Source organism: Ceratotherium simum, chromosome 9 (assembly GCF_057802395.1).
Source record: "Ceratotherium simum simum isolate JZ-2026a chromosome 9, ASM5780239v1, whole genome shotgun sequence".
Taxonomy (NCBI): Eukaryota; Metazoa; Chordata; class Mammalia; order Perissodactyla; family Rhinocerotidae; genus Ceratotherium; species Ceratotherium simum.
The window spans coordinates 19,446,916-19,459,723 of NC_141908.1; the positions used below are offsets into that span (position 1 = coordinate 19,446,916).

The 12,808-nt window shown below is 38.0% G+C and overlaps 1 protein-coding gene across 2 annotated transcripts in view; it reads right to left on the bottom strand.

Annotated features, from left to right (window-relative positions):
• The window catches only part of LCT (lactase), a 55,196-nt gene extending 49,255 nt beyond the window's left edge, over window positions 1-5,941 (bottom strand). For both annotated transcript variants that reach the window (XM_014782446.2, XM_087434938.1), the window contains exon 1: window positions 5,302-5,941. In XM_014782446.2, coding sequence (XP_014637932.1) covers window positions 5,302-5,941 — 640 coding nt within the window. The remainder of the gene's footprint in view (window positions 1-5,301) is intronic.
• Window positions 5,942-12,808: the final 6,867 nt, after the last annotated feature.

Consider the following 12,808-nt stretch of genomic DNA (forward strand, 5'->3'; position numbering starts at 1 on the left):
AATCATGTTGATAGGATGTACCTTTGATACAATATGATGAAAATGGCACTTTATTCTGAAATCAGGGTAAATAAGATCATAAAGAAATACTCTTAAATCCATTCGACTGGCAAAAATTTATAATTCTGGCAATTCAAGTCTTGGAGGGGGTCAAAAAGAACTCTTATACATTGCTCATGGGAATGTAAACTGGTAAACCACAGTGGAAAACCATTTTACGTTATCTCTCAGAGCTCAAATATTTGTATCCCCCACAATTAGCAATCACCAGTGTATACACACAAGAGAAGCTCTTGTACATGCACAGAAAGAAATATGTACAAGAATGTTCATACCAGCTATGTTCATAACAGCAAAACTTGAAAATAATTCAAATGTCCATAAGCAGGAGAACTAATTAATAAAATGTGGCTTAGTTACACAATGGAATATTACATAGCAGTGAAGAAGAATATACTATAGCTATATTCAGCAACATGGATAAGTCTTGGAAACAATTTTGTATGAAAAAAAGAAAGTCCTAGAGGACTACAAAAAGTATAATACAGTACTCTTTTATGGTTCTCAAAACCAAACCAAGCAAAATTTAATACTATATAACCACATACACACTTGGGATAGAAATCATATTTTTAAAAAGTAATGGAGGGCTGGCCCCGTGGCTTAGCGGTTAAGTGTGCGTGCTCTGCTACTGGTGGCCCGGGTTCGGATCCCGGGCATGCACCAACGCACCGCTTCTCCGGCCATTCTGAGGCCGCGTCCCACATACAGCAACTAGAAGGATGTGCAACTATGACATACAACTATCTCCTGGGGCTTTGGGGGGAAGAAAAAGGAGGAGGATTGGCAATAGATGTTAGCTCAGAGCCAGTCTTCCTCAGCAAAAAGAGGAGGATTAGCATGGATGTTAGCTCAGGGCTGATCTTCCTCACACACACAAAAAATAAATAAATAAATAAAAAGTAAAAAAATAAAAAATAAAAAAATAAAAAGTAATGGAAATTACGGTGAGATACCAATAGCCAAAATAGAAAAGATGACAATGTCAAATGTTGGCGAGGATGTGGGGCCACTGAAACTCTCATACACTGCTAGTGGGAGGGTAAAATGGAACAACAACTTTGGAAAACTGGCAGTTTCTGAAAAAGGCAAATACATCTCTATTCTATGACCCAGAAAATTCACTCCTAGGTATTTATCCAAGAGAAATGAAACATATATCCACACGAAAACTTGTACAAGAATGTTCATGGCAGCTTTATTCATAATGGATGAATTGGAAGTGGCCCAAATGCCCCTCAACTATGATACACCCATAATAGAGTGATACTTAGAAGAAAAAAGGAGCAAATTACTAATACAGCAACAAATTGAATGAATCTCACAAACATTATGCTGAATGAAAGAAGACAGACTCAAAAAATTACGTACTGTATGGTTCCATTCCTATCTATGCTGACAGAAATCAGATCAGTGGTTGCTCCTGGGAGTAGGGATTGATTAGGAAGGGATACAGTTCATCAGGAAGGGAATTTTCTGAGGTTTTGGTTAATGTCTTATATCTTAATAAGGGTATGGGTTACACGGATTTATGTGTTTGTCAAAACTAATCAAACTGTAAAATTAAGATCTATGCATTTCACTATATGTAAATCATACCCTGACAAAAATTCTTATAAGAAAATCAGAACTGCATTTCATATTATTTATCTTCTAATTGGCGGTAAATGGGAACTTACTTCTTTAACATATTTTTTTAAAAACATGGTGAATGTGCTTTATTTGCTAAAATGCCACCTCTTATGTAATTAAAAGCAATTTTACTTAAAATGTTTGGCTTCGTACCTTTAAGTTATTGTGGACACCAAATGAGGGGGAAAAGCCATGGAGTGATAAATGATAAACAGAATATTTAGCATAGTGGTAACCTGGGGGTGGGGGAAGGGATGAATGGGAAATGGGATAGGGAGGAATATATGGGTAGACGTAAGCTGTGGTATGGTTTGTTTTGTTTCGTTTTATAAACCCTCAATCCTCCTATCTTTTTTTTTTACATTTTTTTATTGAGCTATAATTCATATACCATAAAATTCACCCCTTTAAAATATACAGTTCAGTTGTTTTTAATATATTCACAAAGCTGTGCAACTATCTCCACTATGTAATTCCAGAACATTTTAATCACACAAAAAGAAATTTTGTACCTATTAGCCATCACTTCCCATTTCTCTCTTCTAGCCCTAGACGTTGCTAATCTACTTCAGTATCTCTATAGATTTGCAAATTCTGGACATTTAGTATAAATGAAATCATATAATATGTGATCTTTTGTGACTGGCTGCTTTCACTTAGCATAATGTCTTCAAGGTTCATCCATGTTGTGGCATGTATCAGTACTTCATTCCTTTTTATGGCTGAATAATATTCCATTGTATGTATATACCACATTTTGTTTATCCATCAATTGATGGACATTAGGGTTGTTTCCACTTTTGGTTTTTATGAATAATGCTGCTATGAATGTTTGTGATGAGTTTTCTTCTGGACATTTGTTTTCATTTCTTTTGGATATATACCTAGGAGAGGAATTGTTGAGTCATATGGTAACTCTAAACTGTTAACTGTTTGAGGAACTGCCAGACTGTTTTCCAAAGCAGCTGCAGCATCATTCATTCCCACCAGCAGTGTATGAAGGTTCCAGTTTCTCCACATCATTGCCAACACTTGTTATGGTCTGCCTTTTTTTTCTTACAGCCATCCTAGTTGATGTGAGGTGATATCCTGTTATATTTTAGTTGTTGAATTGAGGGGTCACTCCGTGGGTATTTGTTATATTATTTTTCTTTTAACCAACATATGTTATATAACTTTTGTGTGTCTATTAAATGATATATTTAAAAAAGAACAACAAAGCTATGAGATTGGACTAAAAAGAGAGGAGAGAACGAGAAAGAAAGAAAAAGAAGAAAAACTACCTTTGGAACAGTAAGGAGACTGAAAAGAGAATTTATTTTGTGTCCTACATTATACTGGGGGCAATCTGGTGACATTGATGAAACACAAAATGAAGGGTAGGAGGAATGAGCAGAAGAAGGAGGAAAATATGAGTTTAAAAAAGAAACAGTTGGCACCAGCCCGGTGGTGTAGTGGTTAATTTCAAGCGCTCTGCTTCGGTGGCTTGGGGTTCATGGGTTTGGATCCTGGGCACAGACCCACGCACCGCTCATCAAGTGATGCTGTGGCAGGCATCCCATATACAAAATACAGCAAGATGGGCACAGATGTTGGCTCAGGGCTAATTTTCCTCACAAAAAGAGGGAGATTGGCAACTGATGTTGGCTCAGGGCCAGTCTTCTTTACTCTCCCCCCCCAAAAAAAGAAAAAAAAGGAAACAGTCTTTAGTAACATGATGAAGATTAAAAATGAAATATACAAAACATCTTAATAAACAAGTATATATATTTTTATAGTTTAAATAATTCTATGGAATCTACCCTCAAAATAAGATAGACTTTCCTTTATTTGAGATGATCCAGTTTCAGTCTTGCCTTCTTTCAAAGTTCACTTACTCAGTGCTTCTTTAGTAGAATTACAGCCAGCAAACATTTATTTGCTCACCCACACCAAGATAGACTTTTCAAAGAATCTAGTTTCAAACCCAGCATCTCCTTATCTCCTACCACTACTCCTCATTCACTAATCCGACTGTGGGGGTTCGCACTCTTCCCTGGGCCTGGAATCCTCTTCCCCAGATCTCATGGCTTGCTCCCTCCTTTCATTCCAATCTGCTTGAATGATGGTCCGAGGACAGCCTTCCTGACTACCCTATCTGAAAAGGCCCCGATCCACACTTACACTCTTTTTCCTCTTGCCCTGTTTTTATTTTTAACATGGAAAAACTGTTTAATCTTTCTGTTCAAATACATGCAAATGAGCCTATAAGGAGATAATAGTTTTCAGCTGTCAAATTACCAATGACAAAAATAATTACATCATATAAGAACAGGCTGTGTGGGGTCAGAAGAACAATTTTATAACTGTTGGTATATACTATTACAACTTTTCTGGAAAATAATTTAGCAACACACTTTAAAGTCTTGAAGAACGCACGTTTTTGACCCAGTAATTTGAATTCTAAGAATCTATCAGAAAGAATTTATCAGAAGGTAGGCAAGGATTTATACATAGGAATGTTCATTGCAACATAATTTGTAATAGTGAAAATTAAGTAAACATATATAAAAATGAGAGAAATATTTAAAACTCTGTGATCCATTCATATGAGGGGAACCTATAAGACCATTGAAAATTATGCTTTCAATATTTTAATAAAATGAGAACATACTCATAAAATGTCTTAAGTTTTAAAAGTAGAATATACAAGTATGTATATATATTATACACTATCTATACAGATATACACACAATACATAAGAAAAACAAGAAGGCATATATAATCCAAGGGCTCTCACAATTGGTGTACCTCAGATTCACCTAGGAAATTTACTAAAATCACAAATGTCCTGGTCCTGCCCAAACCAACTGTATCAGAACCTCAATTAGCTGTGAAGCAGGAATATGGACAATTGCAATTACACTCTTCTCACTATCTATCAGCATACCATTATATTATCTTTGTATTTTTCTGTCTTCCCTGCTGGAATGTAAGCTGCAACTAGAACATGTAAGTTGCTTTGGGGGAGGCTGAGGGAGGACGGACAATCCTGAAGCCTTGGAAGGGTCAGGGGGGCAGGACTGGAGAAGGAAGGAGGACGCAAAGATAATCGGCGGTGGTGGGGAAGGGATGCTTAAAAGATATTTTTCTTTTCTTTTTTTTTTTGGTGAGGAAGACTAGCCTTGAGCTAACATCTGTTGTCAATCCTCCTCTTTTTGCTGAGGAAGATTGGCCCTGGGCTAACATCTGTGCCCATCTTCCTCCACTTTATATGTGGGACGCCTGACACAGCATGGCTTGATAAGCGGTGGGTAGGTCTGCACCTGGGATCCGAACCTGCAAACCCTGGGCCACTGAAGCGGAGCGTGTGAACTTAACCACTACACCACCAGGCTGGCCCCTTGAAAGATATTTTTCAAAGGAAATACTAAGCATTATGCAATATAAGCCACTCCCGCCTCTCTCCATTGGGAAATCTTCAATACAATTCATCACTAATGAATAGATATGATGGGATTATCGAAGGTGAGTGGGGAGGAAATGCCGAGTCCTGCTTTGACGAGGATGGGGGAAGGTGGGTGATGAAGGCTGCTGGTGGGTCAGTCATCAGGGTCATGTGTACTCACCTTGAGAAGCATATTTTTCGTGGTAAATCTCATAGGCTTTTCTGTGGGCGTCAGTGAGGGTCTGCAGACGTGAAGCTCTTGATTCCTGGTGGGGAAGCTCTGTTATCACCTCCTCCAAGTCACTAAAAGTAAACCACATCTCAACTAGGTCCCCAAAGGAGTGGAAGGCGAATGTGGCATAGTCAGCAAAGAGGTCAGCAAAGACGTCGCTATTCTGGACGGTGCTGGCAGGGAGGGTCTGGTGGTGCAGCACGACCAGGGGCTGAAGCTGCGCTTCCTTGAGAGCCTCAAGGAGTTGCCGGTAGCACTGCACTGTTCCGTTGTCTGGGTTCTTGGAGCTTCCTGCTGGGAGAAGCTGTGCCCATGGCAGAAATACTTTATAATGGGTGATCTGAATGGCATGAACACTGCTAAAGTACTCTGGCAGGAACGCGGGCAGTGGCTGGCGACAAACATAAATGTCTTTGTCCTCTGCTACAAAGTTAGAATCCTGGTTTCCTGGTGGACCGCTCAGGTTGTGCAGCAAGTCATTGGTTAGAGGACCGGCAGCTGTAATGAAATTTCTATCAGATTCCCAGTCTAACCCCCAGCATGAAAAACTTAGGAGGACAATAAAGACAGAGTTCCAAGCCAGGTCCATTTTCAAGGAACTGTTAGGAGATATGTGGAATCCTTCCTTTATATCTACAACTGAGGTTGTAAAATACTGATTATTAACACAATATTTAACTGGATTATCTAAGATAATGAAATCAGTACATGGTTCACCAATGTAATATCAAAAAATGTAAAGACCGTAAAAGAGAACACAAAAACCTCAAACATCTCACACAATTTAAGCAGAGGAACCCAGAAAATGTCCAAAGCAAAAGAGTTCTCCACATTTTTGCCTTACTTACAAAATATTTTAAAATTTGTTTCCATAACAGAACAAAAGTGAGTCCCTTGCCAAACATTTTTTCCTCCTTAAAAATATGTAAGTAAATGATGAACACACTTTGTAAAATATTCAAACAATATAGAAACATATATGAGAAACTTGCAAATGTCCCTTCCCCTGCTCCCTCCCTTCCCTAGGGTGAGCAATTTCAACACTGCTTCCTCCAGTTTTCTTTCTCTGTGTAGCTTAATGACTATTCAGGAGTCAGATTGGCTGGGTTTAAATCTCATCTGACAAAAGTTTCTTAATTTCCCCGTGCCTCTGTTTCCTCATCTGTAGAATGGGGATAGTCGGTTGTGAGAATTAAATGAAGCCATTTGTTAGCATGTTTAGAACAATGCAACTCAATGATAGCTATTATTACGTATGTACAAATGCAAACATATGTAAGTATATAACATTTTAAATATATAATATAATTTAACATATATGGGATTATGCCTTATGTATTGTTCCTTGGCTTCCTTTTTTTCACTTAATAGCTCTTGGAGCTCTGTCTGTATCAGAATATATAGACCCACCTCTTTTAACAGATGTGTAGCATCCACAGTGAGGATGTGCGATAATTTAACCTCTTGCATATTGAACACAGGTTGGTTCTTAATTTTAATGTGTTACAGATGAATATCTGCGTCTGTAAATCTTTGTCCACATGTGTGACGACCATTTCTTTAAGGTAAGATTCTTAGAAATTAAGTTGCTGACTCAATGGCATACCATTTAGAATTCTGATTGAAATTCGAATAGACTTCCAAAACAGGCTTCTTCAAGTTTGAATCCTACCTACAGTTAGACGTGTGCCTAAATTTCTCTGGTTTGCTAATACCTGTTATAAAACTTCACATTTTTGACACTTTGAAGAATGAAAATATCTCCTGTTGACTTCATGTTTCTCTGCTTAGAAGTATAGCTCTTCATGTTAATTGGCCACTTGTTTTTCTTCTGAGATTTATGTTCATATCCTTCGTACATTTTTATTATTTTAACTTATTACTGATGTGAAAACTCTTAATGGAGTTTGGATATCATGTCTTAAAACATGATAAGAAAAATTTCCCCCAGTCTCTTAATTTGGTTTATGGTGTCTTTCAAGGTACATTACGTGGTACCATGGTTTTACAATCTCATGTAAAACATTATTTCCTTAATCTTGTTTCTAATCTTTAGATCCTGAGTCCATCTTGAATTTTAACTTTGTGTGTGTTGTGTGGCAGGGCTTATCAATTTCTAACATGTTATTGAATAGGCCATTCTTCCCCCACTATTTGAAATGCCGCTTTATCAGAAAGTAAATATCTATATAGATGTAGATGTCTGGACTTTCTACTGCTTGACTATCTATTCCTATGCAATACCACAGAGGTAGTACTTTCCACTTTATGATAGGACGTGGCCTCTCCTATCATTCTTTTTCCTGGAATTTTCTTGGAGAGAGAGAGATATATATTTTAAATAGAAATAATTTTTATTTTTTAGGTTCTTTTTTTGAAGTCATAATAGTTTATAACATTGTGAAATTTCAGTTGTATATTATCACTTGTCAGTCACCATACAAATGTGCCTCTTTACCCCTTATGCCCACCCACCAATGCTCTTCCCCTCTGGTAACCACTAATCTGTTCTCTTTGTCCATGTGTTAGTTTATCTTCCACATATGAGTGAAATCATACTCAATATGGTGTTTGTCTTTGGCTTATTTTGCTTAACATAATACTCTCAAGGTGCTTCCATGTTGTTGTAAATAGGACGATTTTGTCTTTTTTATGGCTGAGTAGTATTCCATTGTATATACATACCACATCTTCTTTATCCAGTCATCAGTCAGTGGGCAATTGGGTTACTTCCATGTCTTGGCTATTGTGAATAATGCTGCAATGAACATAGGGGTGCATAAGTCTCTTTGAATTGTTGATTTCAAGTTCTTTGGATAAATACCCAGTGGTGGGATAGCTGGGTCATATGGTATTTCTATTTTTAATTTTTTTGAGAAATATCCATACTGTTTTCTATAGTGGCTGCACCAGTTTTCACTCCCACCAGCAATGTATGAGAGGTCCCTTTTCTCCACATCCTCTCCAATGTTTGTTATTTTTTGTCTCGGTGATTATAGTCATTCTAACGGGTGTAAGGTGATATCTCAATGTAGTTTTGATTTGCATATCTCTGATGATTAGTGAAGTTGAACATCTTTTCATGTGCCTATTGGCCATCTGTATATCTTCTTTGGAAAAATGTCTGTTCATATTCTCCGCCCATTCTTTAATCGGGTTGTTTGGTTTTTTTGTTGTTGAGCTGTGTGAATTCTTTATATATTTTGTAGATTAACCGCTTGTCGGGTATATGATTTGCAAATATTTTCTCCTATTTGATGGGTTGTCTTTTTGTTTTATTCCTGGTTTCCTTTGCCTTGTAGAAGCTCTTTAGTGTGATGAAGTCCCACTTGTTTATTTTTTCTTTTGTTTACCTTGCCCAGGTAGACATGGTATTCAGAAAGATCCTTCTAAGACCGATGTCAAAGAGGGTATTGCCTATATTTTCTTCTAGGAGTTTTATGGTTTCAGGTCTTACCTTCAAATCTTTGATCCATTTTGAGTTAATTTTTGTGTATGGAGAAAGATAATGGTCTACTTTCATTCTTTTGCGTGTGGCTCTCCAGTTTTCCCAACACCGTTTATTGAAGAGACTTTCCTTTCTCCATTGCGTGTTCTTGGCTCCTTTGTTGAAGATCAGCTGTCCGTAGATGTGTGGTGTTATTTCTGGGCTTTCAGTTCTATTCCGTTGATCTGTTTGTTTGTTTTTGTACCAGTACCATGCTGTTTTGATTACTACAGCTTTGTACTATGTTTCGAAGTCAGGGATTGTGATGTCTCCAGCTTTGCTCTTTTCTCTCAGGATTGCTTTAGCTATTCGGGGTCTCTCATTGCCCTGGATGAATTTTAGGATTCTTTGTTCTGTTTCCGCGAAGAATGTCACTGGGATTCTGATTGGGATTGCATTGACTCTCTAGATTGCTTTAGGTAGTATGGACATTTTAACTATGTTTATTCTTCCAATCCATGTGCATGGAATATGTTTCCATTTCTTTATGTCATCATCAATTTCTTCCAATAATGTCTTATAGTTTTCATTGTATAGGTCGTTCACCTCGTTGGTTAAATTTATTCCTAGATATTTTATTCTCTTTGTTGCAATTGTATATGGGATGTATTCTTGAGTTCTCTTTCTGTTAGTTCATTATTAGAGTATAGAAATGCAACTGATTTTTGCAAGTTGATTTTGCATCATGGAACTTTGCTGTAGTTGTTGATTATCTCTAATAGTTTTCTGATGGATTCATTAGGGTTTTCTATATATAAAATCATGTCCTCTGCAAATAGCGAGAGTTTCACTTCTTCATGGCCTATTTGGATTCCTTTTGTTTCTTTTTCTTGCCTAATTTTGCTCTGGCCAAAACCTCCAATACTATGTTGAATAAGAGTGGTGAGAGTGGGCACGCTTGTCGTGTTCCTGGTTTCAGAGGGGTGGCTTTCAGCTTTTCCCCATTGAGTATGATGTTGGCTGTTTGTTTGTCACATATAGGCTTTATTATGTTGAGGTACTTTCCTTCTTTACCCATTTTATTGACAGTTTTTCTCATAAGTGGATGTTGGATCTTGTCAAGTGCTTTCTCTATGTCTATTGAGATGATCATGTGGTTTTTATTCCTCATTTTGTTAATGTGATGTATCACATTGATTTGTGGGTGTTGAACCATCCCTGCATCCCTGGTATAAATCTCACTTGATCATGGTGTATGATCCTTTTAATGTATTGCTGTATTCAGTTTGCCAATATTTTGTTGAGGATTTTTGCACCTATATTCGTCAGTGATATTGGCCTGTAATTTTCCTTCTTGGTGTTGTCCTTGTCTGGCTTTGGGATCAGGGTGATGTTGGCCTCGTAAAATGTGTTAGGAAGTGTTTCGTCTTCTTCAACTTTTTGGAATAGTTTGAGAAGGATAGGTATTAAATCTTCTTTGAACGTTTGGTAGAATTCTCCAGAGAAGCCATCTGGTCCTGGACTTTTATTTTTTGGGAGGTTTTTGATTATTGTTTCAATCTCTTTACTTGTGAATGGTCTATTTAGGTTCTCTATTTCTTCTTGATTCAGTTTTGGGAGGTTGTATGAGTCTAAGAATTTATCCATTTATTCTAGATTGTCCAATTTGTTGGCATATAGTTTTTCATAGTATTCTCTTATAATCCTTTGTATTTCTGTGGTGTCCTTTGTAATATCTCCTCTTTCATTTCAAATTTTATTTATTTGAGCCTTCTCTCTTTTCTTCTTAGTGAGTTTGGCTAAGTGTTTGTAATTTTGTTTATCTTCTCAAAGAGCCAGCTCTTAGTTTCATTGATCCTTTCTACTGTTTGTTTTCTTTTGTTTTCAATTTCATTTATTTCTGCTCTAATTTTTATTATTTCCCTCCTTCTGCTGACTTTGGGCTTTGTTTGTTCTTCCTTTTCTAATTCTGTTAGATGGATTTTAAGATTGCTTATTTGAGATATTTCTTCCTTCCTTCCTTCCTTCCATTTATTTATTTATTTATTTTTTTCCCCCAAAGCCCCAGTAGATAGTTGTATGTCATAGTTGCATGGCCTTCTAGTTGCTGTATGTGGGACACGGCCTCAGCATGACCGGAGAAGCAGTGTGTCGGTGCGTGCCCGGGATCCGAACCCGGGCCGCCAGCAGTGGAGCGTGCACACTTAACTGCTAAGCCATGGGGCCAGCCCTATTTCTTGTTTCTTAAAGTGGGCCTGTGTTGCTATGAATTTCCCTCTTAGGACTGCTTTTGCTGCATCCCCTATGAGTTGGTATGGTGTATTTTCATTTTCATTTGTCTCCAGATATTTTTTGATTTCTCCTTTAATTTCATCAATGACCCATTGGTTGTTCAGTAGCATGTTGTTTAGTCTCCACATATTTGTCACTTTCCCAGCTTTTTTCTTGTAGTTGATTTCTGGTTTCATGGCATTCTGGTTGGAAAAGATGCTTGGTATGATTTTAATCTTCTTAAATTTATTGAGGCTTGCCTTGTTTCCCAACATATGGTCTATCCTTGAGAATGTTCTGTGTGCACTTGAGAAGAATGTGTATTCTGCTATTTTTGGATGGAGTGTTCTATATATGTCTATTAAGTTCAGCTGGGCTAGTTTTTAATTTAATTCCACTATTTCCTTGCTGACTTTCTGTCTGGATGATCTATCCATTCATGTAAGTGGGGTGTTAAGATCCCCTATTATTATTGTGTTGTTGTTAATATCTCCTTTTAGGTTTTTTAATAGTTGCGTTATGTACTTTGGTGCTCCTGTGTTGGGTGCATATATATTTATAAGTGTTATGTCTTCTTGGTGGAGTATCCCTTTTATCATTATATAGTGCCCCTCTTTGTCTCTCATTGCCTGTTTTATCTTGAAGTCTACTTTGTCTGATATAGGTATGGCAACACTGCTTTTTTTTGTGTGTGTGAGGAAGACCAGCCCTGACCTAACATGCGATGCCAATCCTCCTCTTTTTTGCTAAGGAAGACTGGCCCTGGGCTAACATCCATGCCCATCTTCCTCTACTTTGTATGGGATGCTGCCACAGCATGGCTTAACAAGCAGTGCGTCAGTGTGCGCCTGGCATCCGAACCGGCAGACCCCAGGCCACTGCAGCGGAGTGCATGCACTTAACCGCCTGCACCACCAGGCCGGCCCTAACACCTGCTTTCTTTTGTTTGCCATTAGCTTGGAGTATCGTCTTCCATCCCTTCACTCTGAGCCTGTCTTTCTCTTTAGAGCTGAGATGCACTTCCTGGAGGCAGCATATTGTTGGGTCTTGTTTTTTTAATCCATCCCGCCACTCTCTGTCTTTTGATTGGAGAATTCAACCCATTTACATTTAGAGTGATTATTGACATATAAGGGCTTAGGCTAGGCTGCCATTTTATCACTCATTTTCCCTTGTTTCTCGTCCTGTGTATTTTGAACTACCAATTCAGTTTGGTAGTTCTCTATGATGGTTTCCTCAATTTTCTCTTTATTTATCATTTGTGTCTCTAGTCTGATTATTTGTTTAGTGGTTACCATGAGGTTTGTATAAAAAATCTCATAGATGAGATAGTCCATTTTCTGATAGCCTCTTATTTCCTTACTCTAAGCTAATTCCATCCCTTTCCTCTTCCCCTTCTAAGTTATTGTCATGGCAACTTATTACATCTTGTATTGTGAGTTTGTGGTTAAAATGATGAGATTGGGGCCGGACTGGTGGCATAGCAGTTAAGTGCGTGCACTCCGCGGTGGTGGCCCGGGGTTCAGATCCCGGGCATGCACCGTACACCACTTGTCAAGCCACGCTGTGGCGGTGTCCCATATAAAGTGGAGGAAGATGGGCATGGATGTTAACCCAGGGCCAGTCTTCCTCCGCAAAAAAAGAGGAGGATTGGCAGATGTTAGCTCAGGGCTGATCTTCCTCACACACACACACACACACAAAGATGAGATTATAACTATTTTTGATGTTTTTCTTCCCTTTATCTTTTTTTTTGTG